The sequence below is a fragment of the Varanus komodoensis genome, unplaced genomic scaffold (genome assembly GCF_004798865.1).
Source record: "Varanus komodoensis strain SLA01 unplaced genomic scaffold, ASM479886v1 scaffold1, whole genome shotgun sequence".
NCBI lineage: Eukaryota > Metazoa > Chordata > Lepidosauria > Squamata > Varanidae > Varanus > Varanus komodoensis.
In genome coordinates, this window is record NW_025335268.1 from 94,040,791 (window position 1) to 94,063,756 (window position 22,966).

General features: G+C 47.1%; 1 protein-coding gene across 2 annotated transcripts in view; it reads left to right on the forward strand.

Annotated features, from left to right (window-relative positions):
* Window positions 1-1,993: 1,993 nt before the first annotated feature.
* Window positions 1,994-22,966, forward strand: part of LOC123026508 (dynamin binding protein) — a 44,536-nt gene continuing 23,563 nt past the window's right edge. The window contains exons 1-4 of one of the 2 annotated variants that reach the window (XM_044436242.1): window positions 1,994-2,076; window positions 16,602-16,755; window positions 20,227-20,349; window positions 21,131-22,966. In XM_044436242.1, coding sequence (XP_044292177.1) covers window positions 16,608-16,755; window positions 20,227-20,349; window positions 21,131-22,966 — 2,107 coding nt within the window. In that variant the 5' untranslated portion in view covers window positions 1,994-2,076; window positions 16,602-16,607. Of the gene's footprint in view, window positions 2,077-2,278; window positions 2,525-16,601; window positions 16,756-20,226; window positions 20,350-21,130 lie in introns of those variants that run through there. The other variant, XM_044436232.1, reaches the window with a different exon arrangement.

Below are 22,966 nucleotides of genomic sequence, written 5' to 3' on the forward strand. Positions count from 1 at the left end.
AAGCATAGTAAAACATTAAAAGCAACCCTACAACTACTCATTTTTGTGAATTTTTTCAGTTTTTGCAGAATATTTATTTATGTATTTATATTGCGATGTATATCCTGCCTTTTTCCTACAAAGGGCTCAAGGCAGCTTACATAATCTCTCCTCCTCCATCTTATCCCCACAACAACAACCCTGTGAGGTAGGTTGGGCTGAGAGTCTGTGACTGGCCCAAAGTCACCCAGTTGGTTCCATGGCTGAGCGGGGACTCGAACCCAGATCCTCCAAGTCCCAGTCCCATGCTCTTAACCACTACACCACACTGGCTCTCCAGAATGCTGCCAGAAGATACATAGCAGCCTTTAGCTGGCATTTACTTAGAAAATACATATGGACTAATTGAACCTAATTACAAGAGATAATGCACAGGCAGCACCCTCAGTTCCATAACCACCCCCATTACACTACTGCTTCCATGTTGACCATCTTTATATTCTCATTGCTACAAATGAAACATCCAATTCCTGGAGCCGGAGCCAGAATCCAAAGAGCCATTCAGCTAATTCTTCATGCTCAGGGTGCCTTTGAGTTCAGTGTTGCTCAAAAAGCAGACCTCAATGCCACATAACAAACCACTTCTGAAACCTTAAGGAATTTTTAAGGAGTTTGGGATATGGCATTGGTGAGGACCAGGAGGAACCTCTTGTTCAAATAAAATAGTAAAAAATTCAACCAGCCAGCCATGGGATGCTTCTTAGTGTGCTTCAAGAATGAGCACCCCTTGCAGGGCCAGTCAAAAGGACTGTGCAGCTATTCCATCTTTTCCTCCTTGGTGGATTTGGTTGGGGGGGATGGGCAATACATTTTTTTTTGGAAAAACATGAGGTTAGAACAGGCAAATGCCATCTAGACACACACAAACATACACACCAGTAAAATTCTGTGAATGAAGTGAGTGAGTTTACAATAAAAGTTTGGTTTGGAAGCATCATAGCCATATTAACAAATATGAAACTTGCATCATACCGTGATTTATGGAATTCTGCAGATTCAGACAATGACATCTTCCAGTTGTAACCTTCTATGCATTCTCACCACCTCCTTTACTGCTAAGGAGGGGAGAGCTAGTGGAGTGGAGTGCTTAGAGAGTTGAACTAGGATCTGGGAGACCTTGGTTCTAGTCCCCGCTCAGCAATGAAGCCTACTGGGCTAGACACAGACTCTCAGCCTAACTTATCTCCCAAGTAGTTATGAGAATAAAATTGACAGGAGGAAGAGGGTTATGCAAACCACATCGAGTTCACTGAAAAAGGGTGGGATATAAATAAAATAAATAGCTGCCCATATATTTCAACTGGTAATACCAAGAGGCCTCCCTCACCCTTTGAAGCTGGGAATTTTACAACTGGAAGGGAAAACTTTGCTGTAAAATACAGTATATTTTCCACACATATGAGACAATACTGTATAAACCTGTTAACATAAAGAATGTTATAAGGTTGTCTGGACTCCTGTTAAGACTCCCTAGACGAGGCAGGGCAATTGCACAATATATAAAAGACTTCACCTGACGCCTGAATCCAGCTCTCTGCCAATTACAATGTGCTCCTCTTCCAATTCAGATTGGAAGGGATGGCGCAAATATGTCCCAGCCTACCAACGGTTGGTGTTAAAATGGGGTGGCCAAGCTACTTTCTGAGACTCAGCATCAGGTTACGCGATGAGCGTGCCTTCGAGCGTGTGCAGAGTGCCTTTCCTTCGCCCGCAATGCATCACAGCCACCCCCTCGCCTCCGGGACCGCCACTGAGCGGTTCGTGGCACGATGTGCAGGCGCTTCGCTCCGCAACTCCCGGGGCTGCTCCCGGAGCCCAGCCGCGGCGAGAGCCTGAGCGCAGCCGCCCCGAAGGGAACGCCCCGCCTGCCCGGGCTAACGGGAAGGGGGCGCTCGGCGCACAGCAGGCCGAGGGAGGGCGGCGACGCGGGGCGGAGCGGAGCGGAGCGGAGCTCTGGGCCGCGGCTGCTCCTGGGGGCCGAGGCGAGCGAGAGTGGGACCCGCCGGGGCTGGGGCGGCCGGAGGGACCGCGCAACAGGTAAGCGCGAGAAGGGAGAAGACGAGCCGGCGGAGCAGCGCCTTCGCCGGCGCGCCCCGCAGCGGCTGCCGCCTCGTTTCCGTCCGAGAGATCGCCCGCCTCTCCGGCTCCCGCGTGGAAACTCCTCCGACGGGCCCGCGGCCGCTGCCGGGAGCCGGGGAGGCGCGCTGCCCCGGCCGCTGGCGGGGACCCCCAGACTTCCTCGGCTTCCCCACCCGCGCGCCCGCTGGCTCCCCGGTTGGGGCTACACCTTGACCGAGGCCAGAGGCTCGCACCGTCCCGGGCATCCTCCTTTCCCACAGTTCCCTGGTCGCAGCGCCCGACCTGCTGATCGCGCTCGTCCACTCCTTCCTCGACGTTTTCGCCTTGCCCCCATCGTCGGGGAATGGGCGCCTCCGCGCAGAGCTCCGTTTCTTCTAAGGACGCAGGATAGCGTGGCCGTCCAAAGGTTAGTATGCGTGTCGACGTTCCCTCCATGCCCTACGTGTGAACTAACCTTCGGTTTCACTCAAGGAGCGCCCCACGACTGATGTTCTTCGTCCTGCCAGTTGCCGCAGCAGAGCTGATGCGTTTGCCTACGTATCTCTGGTAGGGCGGAATCGTGTAGGAAGTCGGTGCCAATAGATTTTCTGTGCTGAGAATTAAGAGAAAGGCTTGTCTGTTGACTGAAGGTACAGTAACTATACGCTGTTGTATCTTATTACTCCTTTATTAGTCCAAGATAAGTGCTTTATAAGGCCAGAGAGTACCATGTTTTGTGAATGAGCAATAGTTATGTTTTGTAGCCAAATACTGAATTGTAATGACAAGGGAAAATGAAGTGTATGGCTAACAGTCCTATACACATTTACCTTGGAGTTCAGCCTTGTGGAATTCATTAGGAGTTATTTCTGAGCAGGCGTGTGTAGGAAAGTGCTTTCATGGGCAGTTTGGCAACTCCAGAGTTCTTGTCTGCTTTGAATACCCAGTGTGCCTCTTCTTTTGCTCTTTAATTTATTCTCTGCCCTGGATGTGTTCTTGCCTTAGAGAGCAGTAAACCCTCCACTTGAATTCTTACCCCTTAGAACCTTCCTATAACAGAAAGCACAAGTAACTGAGTAGGCCATAAGAAAAATGCCAAAATCCATTTTAGTGCAAGACCTTTATTGGATCAACCAAAAAATCATGCCAAAGGAGCACATTTTTTTAAAAATTGGAGGGAAAAAATTTTGCTTGAGGAAGCCATGGTGTCTGCATGATTACAGAATTGTATAGACTTGTGTTTGAAGTCTCTTGAGTCCATGTGTTTTTCTGTTCTTCATACTTCGGGCAGTTTGCTTCCTGATGATATCCACTGAGAAAACGGTGCTGTTCAGATTTAACTAATGTTTTCCAGGTTGCATTCCAACACTTAACGATTTGTAAATTGCACAAATCCCAGTAAATGTCTGACACATTCCACAAGCTTAAATATTTGTACAAAGATTACCATCCTAACAACATCTTGGTGTCGGTGTGCAAAGGTATGACTTAGCTATCTCTGTACTGGAAACTCACACATTGCCTAATTCCTGCATGGAAATAGTTTCCTTACCATGAGCAAACAGCTGTGCTGTAAGTATATAATTGTGTGTGTGTGTGTGTGTGCGCGCGCAAGTTCAGCATCAGCTGCTGGATACTGGGGCATTTGCAAGGGCCAAAATACCCAGCTGGGTCTCACATCTTGCCTGACCCCAGCGCCAGTACTGCCATCACTTGGACCTCGTCCTGGCAGTGCTGCTGCACTCACCAGCTTTCTTCTCACACCTGTTTTTATGGACTTACTTGGTGGCAGCTCTCTAGCACTGGAAACTTCTCCAGGACATCCTGCCAAGAGCCCCCCAAAAGGTGGAGCCAGGCCTACGTGTGTTTGTAGAATCATTGCATGTTATGAATGATTGATGAATGATTTTTATGTGTGGCTTTGATATAGGAGTCTGACACTGTGTGAATTGACCATAAGTGGCATTTTTAAAAAGCTCCTTGTAAAGCTGCTTTGTTAGTGATGTCATTCATGCATGTTATTTCATTGACAAATTATGAGAGAAGGAGCAGTTGTTCCTTAGCCCAGGCAGCTGCCTTTTCTTACCAATATTCTTACCTGTCAGGACTAGTGCTACTATATATGACATTGTAAGAGTGAATAATGGGTTTCTTTGAGTTTCAAGAGTAAGGTTCATGCAGTGAGTTGGAAGAAGTGGAACTGTAAAGAGAAGTAGGCCTCAGCACATAGTTTTGCTGAGCGTATTCTTGAGAACAAGTTTCCTTTCATCTCTGAAAGCTATATCACTTGCACCTGCATTAAATCACTGTCTCTATGTTTGCATTTGGCTTTAGCTGGGGTTGGCCTTACTTGGCTCAAGCTGTTAATAAGAGCTTGAGGGTATTTCTGCCATATGGACCTACCGTCATGAGCACCTGTTCAGCCTACAGGGATGAATCACACCAACACTGAGGACAACACAGCAATTACCTATGGCTGGGCTGATATGCCCTAGAATGAGCACAAGCCTTTGGGCACCCAGCTTACGTTATCATATTTGTAATCTTATACTGATAATAGAAGTGGTGCCATTTTTTTCAGCAATGCCATTTTAGTGGTGTGTGCATATGAGCCAATTTTTGACTGATTTTATATCTGAAAATATCACAAAAGGTTTGTACATTCCACAGCTCAGCATGCGTCCCATGTGAAGAATAGAATGGATACTGAAGCCTAATCTGTACTGAGTTTGGCAGTTGCTTTCTCTTGTTATAATCAGTTTGTTTCCTGTGGCTTAACTTGTTGTTGTCACCTAGAAACACACTGGACTCGGTCTATGACATGGCATGCAAAAGGCGGGTGCTTGCAGATGGAGCGGGAACATATAATCTGATGGCTCTAGGCAGGCTCATAGATGCTGGTATCCATGGCCCATAGATGTAAACAGATGCTGCTCCATGATGCTTGTCTTGCAAGTCATTGCATGCATGGTGCTCTCGGTCAAAGCAGGACTGGGTATGTGTATGGCCCTGTTCTGTTTTTGCTTGATTTAAAGCAATTTTAGCTTAGTTAAAAAAAACCTCATCAGGAGTGGATTACATATGTACAATTAATCAAAAAAGTCCCTGACTAAAGGCTTACAGTTTAAAGACGTATCACAGAAGGAAAAGGGGGATGGGGAGAGAACAGGAGAAAAAGCAAGAAGACTTTTCATCAGGAATGGTGGATTTGCACTACTTTCCAGCCCATCTGGTACCTCGTTTCAACATGCTTGAAACGGCTGCTGCTAGCCATTCTTTCACGTGGCTCTGGGCCACATACCTAATTACTTGTGGTTTCTCTGAGCTGACATTTCTCCTTGTCGCTTCTAAAAAGTTGGTTTATCTTTCTGAGCTGTCTGCCTTGGGTTCAAATTCAAAGAACAATTCAGTGTGCTACAGTCACTCTGCTTTAGGATGGTTTTCAGTAGCCATTTGTGCCTGTAATGGCATGCTTAGCCGTTGGCACATCGGAGGCTGGGTTTACAAACAGCGCCCAAGAGTCATGGCAATTGCCTCTCAGTGCATTCAGGAACTGAGCCAAAAGTTCACTTCACTGATTGGCCCCATATTCTGTGGCATGCTCAGAAGCGGCAACAGAAAAGCTGAGGCTTAGAGAGAACCCAAATCTTAAGGCTCAGTTCAGTGCTTCAACATTTAGGAGAGTTTTCCTCAGTACAGGAATGTCAGAAGGGTGGCCAAATTAAGTGGACTTTGAAGATGCCTGAACCAAATCATGTTTGGTGCCTTTCTTGAATATGCTGCTTAGGGTGAATGGTGCCTTTGGATGCCCTTCTCTGCAAATGAACAGGAATGGCACAGAATTTGTCAGCAATCTCTTTTCTTTATTGTATCAACAGCATTTTGTGCTTCTAAGGATATTCAGCACTTCTAGCTTCCTGTAACATTGTAAGTTCAAGTCCTCTGTGTCTCCGGGAATCTAGGTCTAATTGCAGATTTCCGTTTCCAATTAATGAGATACATGAAATTGTGCCTGTGAAACTATGGCTTTCGTGATTTTGGCACTTGAGCAATGGGCCTGACTGAACAATACAAGTATATCTATTTAGGGTGCAATCCAGTCAGGATGCCCATATGCCTGTGAACTCAAAGGCATATGGGCATCCTATGTAGGGCAGGAGAACGTTCATTTCATTTATTTCAGCTGCCCAGAGCTGAAGCTGGCAGAGGTGATTTCTGCCCCCTCTTCCTTCTGTGCTATAAGTCAGTTTCGGCCATCCACCCGTGGCACTTCAGAGGGGGAGGAAAGGAAGCTGAAGTGTTGTCCGGATCCATAGTATCCTGCTGACCCCAGTCTTTGCCCTTCCCAAACCCTGCTCCTGTACCCCTTCTCTGAGGTCTCTCTTAAACCTGTGAGAAACAGCTGGGGCAGTTCTTCCCGTGTAGCTGCAAGGAGGGGAAGAGGGATCTGAGTGCAGATTCCCAGCTCCAAGTTCAAGGCTTGGTTTCCGACTTTGGATCTGGGACTCCAAAGAATCCTAAGGCCCCCTAGATGCTGCCTAGAAAACCATAAGATTATTCTGTCATTTGATTTATATCTCCCTTTTCCATCCACTAAAAATGGGACTCAAGGTGACTAACAATAACAAGACAAGAGCCTTAATTAGAACAATTACAGTGAAGAACACGACAATAAAAGAAATGGAACCGTCCCTTCAGCAAAAGGCCACAGGCCTGCCTGAATAAAAATGTTTTTGCCCATTGGAGGAGGGGCAGTAGAGAGGAAGACCACCCAGTGGGTATGAATGTTACAGGGCCTGCGTGGGAGATAATCTTGCACTAGTTGCTGCAAAGGAGCACCCCACCTTTAAAACGTCAAGTCTTTGGCTGAATCCTATTATCATGATTAGCACAATGAAGGGAGAGCAGAGTTGTTGTTTCCCAGGGTAGGACAACATTCTCCCCCCACCCCAAATGGGACTCTTATCACCACGCAGGTCTTCTGCTGGGCCTAGACATCCCGCTGTGTGGCTCTTTGGCCTGTGTCTCTGGTGCTCCTATCTAGGTCAGTGGGGTGGGTTCAGCCAGATGATGAGTGTAGTTATTGTTGCCACTTTGCAATTTATTAAAAATGCTATAAACTGGTTTTTAAAAGTATCTAGACAAATTCAGGCAAGCATAGGAGCCAGTACACTAGTGAGAGTCAAGATGGACAAGAGAATGCAGCCTTCAGATTAAGGTTTCTAAACTTCCACCTGCTTGGGAGGTGCTCCATTGGCTTTTCTAGACACTTCATGCATGCTGCCCTGCACTTCCTCAAATATCAGGACCTGAGCATTACTGAAGACAGGATATTGGGCATGATGTTTTCATAGTGTGGCTCACTGGCCTTGTTGTGAAGTTAGGTCACCCATCTCTAACAGTAGGTCCCTTCAGATCATCTTTCCCTAACCTGGTGCCCCACTCATGTACTGGACTACAGCTCCCAGTATCTTCTGACCAGCACAGCTTGGAGGATTCTCACGTGTGGAAAGCATCCAGTTAGAGAAGGCTGATACAGATGTTGAACTGCATCTCCCATCAGCCCCAGCCATCATGTCCAGCTATCAAGGATGAGAGATGTAGGCCAAAACATTGGAGGAATCCATAATGGGCAAGGCTGGGATAGGTTATATAAGGAGCTACCATGTACTGACTTTGAATACTGGTTCTTGGATGCTCTGTTTTGAATAGATAGGGTTGCTGACATCTTCAGAGCTAGAGCACAAATGACTAAAACACCATGAGGAAGTGAACTGACCATATTACATTCTTTTGGTTTATGTTGTGGTCATTATTGTGGTAAACAAACAAAAGAAGTTATCACTGAGGAAGACCTTGTTGATTTGTGATGTTGTTTATTCTAAATGTAGGCCACCCAGAAGAAAAATCTACAGCAGGCTGGGACACATTTGTATGATAGTTTATGGACTAAATGGTGTATCTCTGGCCCATCTCACAAGTCACAATTGTGACAATGTTCAGGTTGGAGGTCGCCCCACAACTTCTTGTTGCTTGGATCACTTTCCATTTGTTTTGTTCTCTGATGTTGATGAGGTGCTTAGAAAACTGTGGACAATAACTTTTATTTTATTGTGTTTTAGTATTTGGTTGTCTGTCTCCCTCAGACATATTTCTTGAAATTGATCTTGCCTATGTTAGTATTATTATTAACTGATTATTTTTACTGATGGTTGTAATTGTTTGGTTGTGATTTTATTGCTGTATGTTACCTAGAAAGCTCATTTGATCTATTTGGCCACCCATCAAACAAGCAAGCAAGCAAACAAGTTGTGTGCTTATGGAACCCCGACTGCATCTTGCAGTGAGAGACTACTTTGGTTTCCTTCCCTTTGTTGAGGTAGAAGAAAATCTTGCGTCCTGTGATCAAACTCTTCCCAAAAACTGCACTTTGATGATTCAACTGCTGTCTTCTCTATAGTCTGTTCTTTAGTAATGCATCTCCAGGTGTTTCTGGATAATGTGTCAGACTTGCACTCCTTTCAGTCCTGCTAGGATTTGTAACTGTGCCTGCTTTAGTAGCAGTGGCAGATGCTCTACTTTCCGGGGAAGGATTCTGTTACTGGGTCTTCCAGACCTCTTAGCAGCTTATGATATGGTTGATCGTGATATTTTGGTGAATAAGCAGTGTGCTCTTGTAGATATTAGGAAAGTAGCCTTTTGTTGAAAGCCATCTCCTTTATCAAATTGACCTTGAAGAGTAATAATAGGGGATTATATCCTGATACTCTGAATGTAAACCTGCAGGCAAGATCTCTTGGTAATTCATGTATGTGGGAGAGAATGAGATTTAAAAATACATGAAATCCTGCCTTTTTTTTGGATCTTTCAGATGATTAAAGGAGATGCTTTTTAAATTAAAAATAACCCTTTCCTCCCTCTACCACTTTTTCAGTTTTTTCCTGGCATTCATATTGCTATTTCCATGGTGCATTCTGTCATTCATTCATTCATTCATTCATTCATTTATTATTTATTTATTTATTTATTTATTTATTTGAACATTTGAATGCCTCCATCAGCCAAAAAAGGCTCCCTGGACAGTTTACAGTATTAAGCTGTCTGGAGGGGAAAACACATTTTTCTTAAATGTTTTTGACAATTCTACAAGCATCCCATGTGTGTGGGAAAGGAGCATTTTGACTGCATCAAGATTCACACTTGCAGAATGTACTTACTATTAGCGTATAAGATGACGATTTGGTCACCAGTAGTTATCCCTACCCTTAGTAGCTGAAATCTTTCCAACTGGAATTGTTAGCAACCACTTCTTGCTTTACATGAGGAATGTGTTTGCTTCAGTATTGCATCTGAGTTTGTTGCGGTAATCATATGAATGGGCTACATCTTCTATGCAGACATGCAAATTTGGAAATAATTGTTGCAATGCAAATAGAATTGCAGTGCAGCTCACCATGTTGTGTAAGACCGTGACCAGGTGTGCTCTCTCCATTCGGTCTGCTAGCCAGATGCTGTTGAGAAGCAATTTCAGGGCTCCCGCAGCTCTTGCTTCTGATCATTTTTCGTTTTTAAAGCGGATTTGGATAGTCATTCAAACAGAAGGCAATTTTCAAAACAAAGGATACCCTTGTGGATGTTCAAATAGAAGACTATCCTCTGTAAAAAAGGACACATGACCAGCCTATACAGAGAACATGTACAATAACTGACAACTAGCTCCTTGGACCTTATCTGTTGCGTTTTTGGAGAAAGGTGTCCCGCTTTCATACTTGATGCATTTCCCACAACAAATGTAACTAGTGAAGTTACACTAGTATAACAGTAGCAAATGTGGTTGCTACATAAAGGGTGTAGCAACTCTAACAAACTGGGTTGTCCTGTACAACCTGCAAATGTTAGAAAGCCCTGCTGTGGCTCTTGTTCTAATATAACTATCTCTACTGATGCAAACAGTGTTCTCTTCTTTCCATGCTTAGGGATGTACACACACCCAGCAGGCCAGGGGCAGAGTAGGGCACACCGGTGAAGGACTGCACCTAAGACCATAGGAGTGACTGTGCTAGATCAAACCACGGTTTATCTGTGCCTCTGTTCTGTGGCTCGACAGAAGCTCCAGTTGGAATCATTCACCTGGAGTGCCGGATCCCATTCATGCAGCCTCATGTTGCTTGCTCAGCCCTGCGTAGACGAGGTTGTTTTTGCTTGAAGCCGGCCTGCTCAGGCTGGGGACTTGGCTTTACTAACATGGAGATAGTCTGTGCTGGCAGCATACTGCTGCTTGCAGCTGTGATTCCTTCCGTAAGAGCACAGAAGCAGGTGTTTGGGACCCGGTGAGAAGCGGAGGCAGTGCAGTCTTCTCTTTGAGGGTCTGCTAGGAGCCCGAATGGCCCCCAGCCCGCTAGCTGGCCACGTGCCGTGCTGCATCGGAAGACTGGATCCCGTTCCCTCTGTCGTCTCTGCTCAGCTGTGGATCTCCCTGAGGTAAGAGGGGAGTGGTGTTCTGGCAAGCGGGCCACGCTCGCTTGTGGTGACTCATCCCTGACCCCAGGCCTGTGGGTGGGCGAAATGCTTTCCCCTGGATTGGGTCTGCTGCTGCAGCATGCAGGGCCGCTACACTTGGCACCGTGTCCCTGGCCAGCGGGAGGAGGCTCGAGGCACAAAATCTGGGAACAGTTTGCTGCTCGGGACAGAAGGCTGGGTTCTCTAATGATGCAGCCTGGCTGGAGCTGGGAGATTCTTTCCTTCCTCCAGGCATTAATTTAGCATGAGGATCGGCAAGCAGATGTTCCCGAGGAGACAACAATCTGCTGACGTTCCATCATGGAATAAGCAACACTTTTTGACTTGGCCCACAAAACGTGGGGGAGAGGGATGTTTCCATGGGGCCTATGGCAGTGAGCATTCCTACATGGAGGAAATAATGCCATGTTCCAATCCTCTTGTAAACACCCCCCCCCCCATAAGCTGTTGGATGGTTTGTGGAAACAGTAGAAAAAAATCTTGTTATTTTCTATATGCAGAACTGACTGGGGAGGTTAGCTTTAACCAACCCGGTGCCCTCCAGATGTGTTACATGGCTGAATGATGCTGGAATTTGTAGACCAACACATCTGGAAGACGTGTGCTCTTTCTCTGTAAGGAGAGCCACTGGAGGAATGTTGAGGCGTTATCTCAGCTCTCCTTTGCTTCCACTTTCATGCCATTCTTTACTCATTAACAGCCTCACTTTTGATGCCACTGAATGGATCCTTCATTTCCTCTAGACTGGGATCCCAACAGCGCCCCTTTCCCTCTGGTGCTGCCAGGTGGGCTAGTAGCGGCAAGCTCAAAGACAAGTCTTCTTTACTTGGGTGTGTTATGGATCTGGGTGTATCTGAAGATAATAGCTTTCGGGAAGCAGGAGTGCTTGTTTTGGATCGGAGCACCTGAACCGCTGGGAAAGCAACTTAACACATGTCTCACTGGGAGCATGGAACTATTCCCAATTCTGAATAGCCATTGTCTTGAGCAGCTTATGATAGTGTAGGAAACTTTTATTGGAAATAGGTACTGTAGTTACCATGCCAGAGCTATAACATTGGTCCCCCTAGCTCAGTTTTGCCCTCACTCACTGGCTGGGGCTGTTTCAGACAGGGTCGTTTCAGTTCACTGCCTCCCCAGCGGGCTCGCTTGACTTTCCATCTCATTCCTAAATGTCAGGTGTGTCTGTGACTACTTGTGCAAGTCTGCCAGGAACACAGCGCCCTGGGCTGGATTGCACCTTATGATATTTGGACTTGGGGAGGGGGATGAAGGCAATCTGCCTGGGATGAATTGCCTTCATTTCCTCCATACAGTCTTCTGTCATTCCTTGCACCGCTGGCTAATCAACACTGTTGCAGAAGCTTTTAGCCAGTGTGGTGTTCTGGCAGGGCAAGAAGGAACTGTGTGACTAACTTATACTTAATCTTCCCTTGCTCAGTGCGATTGGGCTGAGGTAGCTTAGCATGAAGAAAACTCCCGCCTAAAGAAAGATGGACAACAAATGTCCTTTGTTCCTACTGCCTAGTGAGCAATTAAGGATAATGATACTCCATGAAAATGCCTTGTCTTGTGTTGGTGGTGATTTCTGGATATTTGTGAACTAAGATGCACGAAATGGGATAATTCACTGGCATTCCTCTGTGTATTTGAAATTGTTTCAAAAATCCTTAGGACTTAATATAATAGAACGTACGAGCATGGTACTGAAGAACTTGGTCCATACCATTTATACCTCATCAGTTGAAATCTACTGAGTTGACTGATGCAAGTGAGAGCTGCAAAAATGTGAATCTATACTTTGGACTTAGATTATTAGCCTCACGATACTGACTCTGATCTTAGACTTCAAATTGCAAGACATTGCTTATTGTTTTGTTGGACTCTACTGTATTATGAATTTATTCCACACATCTGTGCTGATATAAGCATATGATTTAATTCATGTTATTTTGTTGACTTTCTACAGTTCACAAGATTTTGTGTCAGAATCTGATGCTTTATGTCATCAGGTGAACTATGTGGTCTTTTCAACTCAAAGCTTCTGGTACACTCCATATCCTTCTGGCTGGTTGCAAAATATTGAGTTGGATAAGCAGTTGTTTGCAGTTGGTATTGTGTCAGCTTTGCACAGAAAGCAAATCCCTGGAGTTCCAGTTGCATTATCCATCTGCTGCAAAGGCAGATCTAGCTCAAGCATCTAATAGATCCAAACAATATCAGGGGCAGCAGCTAGATGCAGCGGCGAGCAGGTAGAAGGCAGGTAGATGGTTCAAGCAGGGCACAGCAGAGACTTTTGCACATGTTTGTGAGAACTGAGAACATGGCATCTCAGTTAGTTCGTCTAATCATGACTAGTTGCTTGAATTACTGTATGGCATAAGATCCTAATAAGGCTCGCAAATTTCAGTGAAGATCTTGCCTTTCCTAGTAGCATATTTAATCCAGTCCTCTAGAAATCTTTGTTCTGCGAGCAGGTTTTCTACTATCTGCCTTGTGTCTGGATGGTGTAAACAGATCTGCCGAGGGGTCATGCGTTCAGCCACATGCTCGCTGGACCCCTGATTTCATATGAACTTTGATTTCATGCTTATTGATGCTTCTGTTTAATTTCCTGATCATTTTCATATGTGCCAACAGCCCCTGTCCTCAGTCTGAGGGTTACTTATGAAGTTATTAGTCAGCTCAGTTTGATGGCATGGGAGGTGTTGATCTGATGCCCCTCAGAGCTGCTTAGCAAAGAACTTGGCATACAGGGGCTGCAGCTTTGGGGTACTAGGCCAAGGGCAACCGGTCGCTTGCTTCCGAGGATGCCAGCAGCAGAAAAACCGGGAATTGCCAGGGCAGCATTTCTGAGCAATGCTTCACACTGTTGCCATGAGGCCCTCGTGCCTACTAATAAAGCAGAGCCATCAGCGCAGTGTTTCTCCCTCCAGCTCTTTCACTCTCAGTCACCCTTGTATTACCAGCCCTTGTGCACACTTCTATAAAACACATTCCGATGTGTTTCTCATCAGAACTTTGCAGTCACTCTCCTGGGCCGACAGGTAGACTGTTTGCTCTCAGGCACAGTAACGTCCTTGGGAAGATTTACTGGAAGGGGCTGGGGAGCATATGGTTCCATTCATTGCCTAACAGAAGGGAAATATACCATGTAGGTATAGCAGCGCTATTCGTGTTTTGGCGGAAAGGAAGTCCTGCGGCTCCCAGCATTCTGTGGCTCCCAGCATGCTGGCTGCGGAATGCTGGAAATGCCGGAACTGTTGCTTTTCTGTTGCTACACGCATCGCATTATGCCAGTAGCACAGAAACAAATGCCCCGTGTCTGTTGATTGCTAATGTGAGTCATGGTAGTGGAGATTCTATGGGATACAGAGGGATCCTTGGCCCTGACGTACAGGGCCTTCTTCTCTGTTCATTTGAAGTGAATCGGGTACAGCGGCTGGTGCAAAGCGTCCTTCTTCTGCAGGACCAAACTGGAGGGTTGCAACCTTACCAAAAAGAACACCCTGGACTGTGACCGTGCTTGTAACAATGGTGCGGGGAGGTTATTTAACAGCACAGCGGAGGCTTTTACTGTACTAGGATGAGCTTCATCACCTGCTAAGGGCTGCTGACCAAGCTGCACATAATGTGCTGGTCAGTGGCAGCCAGGAGCCCCCTTTTGTGCGTCAGGGAAGCGCTTAGCTTCCGCTCCATCTTGCAGTTCCTTCCTGACAGGAATTCCTCCTCCTCCTCCTCCTCTCCACACAGCCTGTGCCAGGATTTGGCGGAATGGGCAAGCATGGCTGAAGGTAGCGCTGTGGGCCCCTTTGCTTTCTTTCCTACAAATACCCAGCGGTCTGAGCATTTAGAAAGTGCCTCTACAGGCCTGCCCAGTCAGTCCTGCCCAGGAGGTGCAGTTTTAACTGTGGGGCTGAGGTCGCTCTCTTGATTCCATCCCCAAGAGCAGGAGGGGGCAAGCTGTGGGCCTCCAGATGTTTTGTTTTGGCCTACAAGGCCCATCAGTCCTGGGCAGCATAGCCAATAGTGAGGGCTGATGGGAACAGGAGGCAAAAGCATCTGGGGAACCACAAGTTGCCCATCCCAGTTCTAATGCAATATTTGAACAATTCAACATTTTATGGGTGAGAGTCGCCCAGTTTCCCCCTTTTGTGCCATTTGTCTCTACTGATACATGGGACTTACATGTACAATCATTTTCAATTTTGTAAAGTCCTTTGCTTTGGGTTTCTGAATCTAACCAACAGTATAGATCAACCTTTGCCAACCTGATATCCTCCCAAAAAACCTGAACATGTCTAGATTCTTTCACAGTGGGAGAACGCATCCCTTTCTAGTAACAGGTTCATGTCAGTGTTCCCCTCCTGGTGCTAAACAAAATACCTGCTTGTTTACAGATCCAAAATGGTCCAGGATTAGGTTAAATCTTTTACTCACCCAAAAGGCTCTCCTTGCAGCAGTTTCTTTGGCTGAGACAAGGAACAGCCCTCCTAGTTGAACTGTGTTGAGAATATTGCCACTCTCTGTGAGTTCCTGAGGCAGGTTGGTATGTAGGAGGCCATCCCAGAGGGGTGCTATGCCTGAAGTGGAAGGATCATCCTTCCTCCAATGTGGAGTCCTTCAGATGTGTTGGATGGCAACACCCATAATTTCCAGCCAGCGGGGCTAATTAAATCATGGGAGTTGCGGTTTTTCGAGGCCACCAGAGCAGGGCTGGACAATGTTCCTACAGACTTTGCTGGATTGCAACTTGCATCAGCCCTAACCAGCATAGCTAGTGGGGAGGGATGGTGGGAAATGCAATCCCAAGAACATCTGGAGTGACACATATTCCCCATCCCTGATCTAGGGAAAGGTGGAAACTGTTAGATTTAGTACCAAAGACCTGCACCAGATAACCACAGGAAAATAGGAAGCTGCCTTAAACCAATTCACACTATTTGTCTGTGTATCACAGCGTTGCCTGCTGTGACTAACAGCGGCTCACCAAAGACTTGTGCAGGAAGAACTCTTTCCAAAAAGCTGTGATGTGACCTTAAAAAACAACAGTAGAGATGCCAGCAATTAAATCTAAGACACTTCTGTAGCGGAAGCAGGTGCTTCTATACTACTGAGTGTGGTCTCCTTTAGCCCTGGATGTAATATACCGAAGTACTTATAACAATAGGATGCAGCACATTCTATCCCATTCATCCAGGTTCAAGAGTGAGCCACGAGCAGTATGGAGGAAAGCTAGAAGGAACAGCCTTTGAAGATCAAGACATATAACAAAGAATGGAAAAGGACTGGAGGCCAACAGCTAGCTCAGGAAAGAAAGGTGTCAAGCAGAAAAGGCCAGGAGAAAATCAGCAGTGTGGAAACAGTAGCCAAATTCAGACCAAGTGCCACATCTACTTGAAAGTCTTTGTAGAAAATGTGGGTCACCACCAACTAATCACAGGAAGAGGGAAAGAAACTAACCACAATGATTTGTGGGAAAGAACAGAGCTGAATGGCAGCCCAGTGTGAATTGCAAGCCCGACTGAATCTGAAGCTGGCTGAAATGATTGTGCAAATAGAGCTCCCTTTTGCTGGATTTGGGCTATGGAACCGTGACATGGGTTTACAAAATGACTGCACCATGCAAGTGTGATCCCATATTCCAAGGAGAGTGACTGGCACAAACCTCAGTGCTTCCCCTGGAGTTTCTCAGGGCCAAAGCAGGCATTACTTTAAATGTTTGTCTAGCAGTTGCATCTTGTTTTCCTTGTTTGGTTATTTTCTTTTACTGGGACACTCATGTGGGAAGTGGGTGCATTTAAGATCTGTATTGTGCTCCTGCGCTTACTGTAAACATAATAAGAGGGCATACCTGTGAGACACATGTTTAGCCTAACATAATGTCTGCTCTGGCCCTCTGTGTTCCTGAATCTCTGTCCCTTGGAGTTTGTAACATGGCGTAGCTGTTTCTTAGGCGCTAACTCTGTGTCCATTCCTTGCAGAGCTCAATGATGGAGGCAGGCTCTGTGGTGCGGGCCGTCTTTGATTTCTGTCCCAGTGTCTCCGAGGAGTTGCCACTGTTTGTGGGAGACGTCATAGAAGTGCTGGCAGTCATAGACGAGTTCTGGCTGCTTGGGAAGAAGGAAGGAGTCACAGGTAGGAGCCAAAACTCCCTTGTTGTGGTCATGGAGTGGGCTGCATTAGAAGTGTGCCAGGGATCCTGTCAATCCAGAGCAGTTAGAAAGGAAACACAGAGGAGGAAGGGAAAACTAGAGCTAACTAGGGGAGAGGATTTCATTCTGACACCAGTAAAAAAGTCACTGGGACTTGGGGAGCATTGAGGATAGCAGACAAGTACAAGAAAGGGATCTCTGGTATTTGGTTGGTGGCTGCACCCGTCTCCATGAGAAGAAGGAGAATTACCAAAAAGTGGGTGAGGTGCAGGCGCGGGAGCAATTTTGCAGTTGCTACAGTACTAAATTGAGAGCTCATCTCGCAACATGCTAACTCTGCAGTTGCATAGGAAACTGTGCCAGATGATCACTTGCTGAGCTATTCACAAACAGCGCATTGTTTGTTAACAATCACCATGTGGAGTCTTTAAGTGGCCTTCTTCTGCTGGTTGTGGTATCTAAACAAGCCCCCAAATAGAGCACATTCTGTACAAATTTTGTCTGCAACAAAGTCTTGCAGTGCAGAGTTGTCTTACTTAGGATGCTGCATGCCGTTCCCCCAAGTAGTTATTAATTCTCACTGAACACTCCCAGCCTTCATTGGGCTGTTTTGGGTGTTTCCTCCTCTTATTTCTGCAAGCTTTGGACTTTCTCAGACCTATTGATACCTCCCTCCTGTGGTAAATGGTGCTTAGGACTTCATAAGGACTGACTCTTGGAAAACTGAGATTGCTACCACAATAGTTTCCTTTTTTAAATTTCATTGGCTTTAGCGAGCTAGCCAGTCTAATTCAAAATGCATGTCTCAAGGCATTCAGTGCATCGTGATGTGAGATCAGCATGTCCACACTACCCTGAACCACTCAGGAGATGGCAAGGCAGTGACTAGCACTCAAGACTGGCCTGTCAGTAGATCTGGATTATCTTTTGATTCTTGCCTTTAAAAAATACCATGTTGTCTCTGCACAAGCACCAGTCCATGTTTGCCTTGACTGGGCCCTTAGCAACTGCTCCAGTTTATGGCCATGGCTACTGGGTGAAGGCAGAAATCCTCAGCTTCTATCTTGTCCTTAGTGTGGGAGAAGAGGAAAAGGCAGCCTCAGTCCATCTTCTCTCCTTTCTCCCTATGTGGGTTGCTCCCATTCTTCCAAGTCTGTGTACCTTATGCCACGATCAAGTGACTTCTATCAAAGGAGTGCGTTGGAGGATATGGGTTCCATCAGAGGATGTGGATTTCACTTCTGTCTTTGCAAATCCTAAAGCAGGCCATATTGCAGTCTAACAACTGCTCATATAAAGGGAGAAAGATTCAAGTGGCCAGAAGAGGGAGCCATTCTCCAGCCTGTGTGTTCATTTTCCTGTGTGATAATTTTGTCCTGTGTCCTGTAGCACAGGACAAAAGTAAAACCTGATCTTAGTCTCATGCTTTGCTCCTTCCCTGGGTGAATATGCGCTAGTTGGACCTCACCTGAAATACTGTGTTCAGTTCTGGGCACCCAGGTCTTAAAGATATGCAGAAAACCTATAAAGGTCCAGAGGAGAGGAACAAAGATAATCCAGAGTCTGGAAACTGAGCCCTGTGAAGAGTGACTGAGAGAACTGGGCATGTTTAGCCTCAAGAAGAGAAGACTATGAGAGGAAATGATAGCACTCTACAAGTACCTCAAAGGCTATCAGAAAGAGGAAGGAAAAGGCCTCTTCTCTCTCATCCCTGTGTGTAGGACATGCAACAATGGCCTTAGACTACAGCACACCAGTTTCAGGCTAGATACCAGAAAGAATTTCTAACTGTTATAACAATATGACAATGGAGCCAGTTGCCAGGAGAGGCCACGGGCTCTCCCACATTAGAGATGTTCAAGATGAAACAATCTTCTGAGTGGGATGGTGTGACCTGGTGTCCTGCACCCCTGCAGGGGGTCGGATCCCATGGCCTCCTTGGCCTCTTCCAATCCTACTATTCTACGAATCATGGGAAGTTTAACAAAGCCTATTAAGTCATGCATGCCATGTCAGTTCAGAGGGTTTTGATAATCTCTTCTTAATGTCCTTTAGAGTTACAGGTACATCAGTACTGTGGAATACATCAGATTATGGCAGGATCCCTTTTCCCTCAAAAACCACTCTTATAGGGGATTAAAATAGGGCTTGTGCCTTGGAAAGCTGATGATTCTACAGGTTTCAGAGCTCTCAGATCTATCTGGGTGCTGGGATGTGGTATTTGTATTGAATGAGATCTGTCCAAAATGGATCTGCCAAATATAGGAAGGCAACTGCATGAGAGATTAATGATTCCATTATAGCCCTTAGAAGTGCATGCTGCTCTACTGCATTTCCCACCCTCTTTTTCTCCCCTCAGTTTCACACATGTGCACACCAGAATCTGTTTCCTGCCCCCAGAGAAACAAATGGATCCCTTAGAAAGATTGACATGTATAGATTGTGCAGCTGCTGTATTTTTTAGCTGGATAATCCAGAAACCATGGTACAGCGAGGTCTGGACCTTAGAGATGATGTCCAGTGTCCTGCAGCCCAGGGCCTCCCAAAATGACAACCAGAGAGTGGCAAGGGATGGAGGCTCAGCAGGCAGTCGCAGCATCAGCACCCGGGCTGATGGAGACACGATGAGCCTCGGCGTCACTTCCTGTGTGTACTGTTTGCTCCTGCTCTGGCTGTGCTACACCACCTGCCAGAATTCTTAGTTTTGTGTTTATGGTACCATCTCTGTCCAGCTCTCTGTGTTGCTGCAGCAAGAGGAGAAAGTTTCCTTGTTCCCAGAGTAAAACGTCTCATATGTGCTTCTTGCAAAGAAGGGTGTTTGAATGTGGTCCATCAGCGGGTGGACAACATCACAACTGCCCCATAAAACCTACTCATAAGAATAATTCACAACTGGATACTGTAATATGCTCTTTATGAGGCTTCAGCTGAAGCTAGTCTGGAAGCCGCGGGTGGTGAAAAACATGGCAGTGTGTGTAGGACACAAGTTCATGTATATATCACACCAGTGCTGAAGTAACTGTACTGTTACCCTGTTTGCTACTTGAGTATCTTCAGGGTTTTATCGGTCACATATAACATCTTGAACAACTTGGAATCAAGTTACCTAAAACACTGTTTCCCCTTTTTGGGCCTGCTAGATCAATAGGGGAGAATCAGTAAGCACCCTGTCCCACAGGTTATAATATGGTAGCTGTTGCCCCCTCCTTTGGAAAGCTCTTTCCATACCAGTAAGTAAAGCATCATCTATTATTTGTTCGATGCATTTCTGTGATTTGTTACTCTGTTTTTCCCAGCGACTGATAGTAGACCCTGTACCTTGTTTTACTGATAGGTTTTATTGGTTTTTATCTTGTGCTTATTGTGTGTTCTCTTTATAGCCCACTCCTGTTAGAGATGTGGAATAAGACAACTGACCTTATTTTCACTGTGCCCTCCCTCCCTCTCATTCTAGGACAGTTCCCAAGCAGCTTTGTGGAACCTGTGGATGTCCCTCCATTGAAGCAAGGAGAGAAACTGCTTGTCTGCACCAGCAACTTTACTTCCCAGGAGCCTGGCAGTCTGACCTTGCAGAGAGGTAGAGGTGGTTTCCCGCTGCGTCACGAGGGCAAAGGGGGAACCAGCTGTACCTGGTTCTCATGAGACTCTTTCCTCCGAGAGTCCATCAGTTCTTTGATCTCCCCAGAGGTCCAGCTGCAGTGACCCAAGGGTGTTTGCTGCTGCTACCACCATGCCCCACTGTGCCTGGGGCTGAGCTCTGAGACTGCTAACAGCAGGAAAGTATTTAGGATCCTTGGCATGGAGCACCTTTTCCAGCACAGGGATCCCTGTTGCTTGGCAAGTGCAAGCCGTAGTGCTGTGAGCCTTTATGAGCAGGATGGGGAACCTCTGGCCCAGAGGTCAAATGCTTCCTTCCTGGGATCTCAGCTGGACCTTCCAAGTCTTCCCAGATGGCTTCACTACTTTCCCCTGAACCCAACTCCTTTCCCCTAAGCACTGATCACCTGTTTTTTCCCAGCTTTTGTGCAGTTTTCCCCATCATTCTAAACTTCTCTTAAGATGTAGTTACAGGCAGGAAATGATTTTAAAAATAGACTGGGGAGGGTTGTCATTTTGGCCTTTGACCTGTCCCTTTGCCTGTATCATCCCTCATCCCTGAATGCCTCCTTGGAGAGATTCTCTGAAATTGAGGCCTGCTCTTGGGCTGCAAGAGTTCCCCACTACTGATGTTTTCTGTCTTTGGGGCTACCTGTACCTCCTCAAGCTGAAATCCTGAGGATCCTAAGGAATGCCGAACAAGGTGAGCTCCAGGTAAAACCTGAGGAATTCTTTAACCCCTACAATCATTGTCCCCACAGGAGACCTTGTGATTCTGGATGGGTCTGTGGACCCTCAGTGGCTCCAAGGCCGAAGCTGCTGGGGAGCCAAGGGCTTCTTCCCATCATCCTGTGTGCAAGAACTCTGCCTCTCTGCCTTTGGTCCTCAGTCCCCTTATGGTGCCACCCAGGAGATGCCATCCTATGCTTTGGGTCAGGCTCGAGCACTGATGGGCCTTTCAGCCCAGCTGGAGGAGGAGCTGAACTTCCGGGAAGGGGATGTGATTACCATTGTTGGGATCCCAGAACCTGGATGGTTTGAGGGGGAGCTTGGAGGCCACCGAGGCATTTTTCCAGAGGGCTTTGTAGAACTCTTGGGTCCCCTGAAAGCTAAGAGCAACCCTGAGGAGTCGGTATCGTCTGAAATCCACAGCGTCAATGGAATGCAAGACCTGTATCCCAAGGTGGAGAAGGAGGCATGGAAAGATGGTGAGGAATTGCCGGGGCCTTATGGGATTGCCCTGTATCAGTTCCAAGCCCTGGAATCCGAGGAGCTGGACTTCGAAGTGGGGGACAGGATCCGGATTCTGGAGGTCCTGGACGATGGCTGGCTGGAGGGGGAGCTTCGAGGAAGACGGGGCATCTTCCCCCACAGGTTCGTGCGGCTAGAGGAGAGTAGCCCACCCTCCAGGGAGCACTGGGAATTGGAATGCCTGCCAAAGGATTCGGAGGCAGCAAGTGCCCATAAAGCAGGTGGCCCTGGGGGGTGGGAGGACCCTGGATGGAGCACAGGCTGTCCTGAGAAGGATCCCGTTCATCTTACAGCTAGGCAGGAGAGCTCTTTAGACTCCGAGCATAAATGGGACAAAACACTAAACTACCCAAATGGGGGTTGCCCAGGATCCATTCCTTCAGTTGTGTCGGACTCTCCCTCTGCAGACTCGGCCAAGGCTGTAAATTTTGCTTCTGGTATCCCTCAGCCTGCACTCCAGTCAAACAGCCAGCTTGGTGACCATGTGAGTAGCCCAGCACCCAGCCAGAGCTTGAGGGCCTCGTGGGGCCCTTCAGAGGCCTGCAAGCCCTCAAAGTGCGATGGAGATGCTTGCAGCCTTTCCCAGGAGCATGTCCCTTGTGCGGATACGGATGCTTGCACAGCAGTCCCACACTGGAAACCCAAATCCTGTTCATCCACCCTCAGCAGGACCCATGAAGGCCTGGACACTTGGCCTGTCTGCCAGGGGGAACGGGCTGAGTGCTCTCAAGGGATGCTCCATGGGGACAGTTGTGGGGACCTCGATTCCAAGCTGACGGAGCAGCTGGCCCAATTTGAGCAAAGCCTGGCCAATCCCATCAGTCACCCCGACTGCGGCACCCCGCAGCCAGACAGTGTCTCCCGGCATTATTCCATCCTGGACTTCAACTCTGAGAAAGATATTGTGCGTGGTTCAGTGGAACATACGGCACACAGGAGAAAGGTGCTGCGACCGCCACCTCCTCGGCCCAGCACCCCGGTCTCTGCCTCCAAAAGCACACCCCAGTCCCAGGCTTTCCCAACCTCCATGCGGCCCTCCAGGCCGGCCCCACTTCCCCCAGCAGGCAGCCAGAGGAAATGTCCAGCGTCAGCAAAGCTACCGCCAAGGAACAGAGGAGGACCAGGTAATGCTGAGGAGTCCGGAAGTGCACCTCAGTGTCTCTTCCTGCTGAATCGTCTCCAGGAGCTGGAGCAAGAACTGGATGTTTACAGAAAGACCCGAGCAGAGCTCAGTGCCATGCTGGAGCAGCCCCAGGATGAGCTTGGGCACACTGAGGCTCTGGAAAACTTGGAACTCTGTGACTGCAAAATCGAAAGCCTCTGCCTGGAAGCGCAGGAGTTGAGGG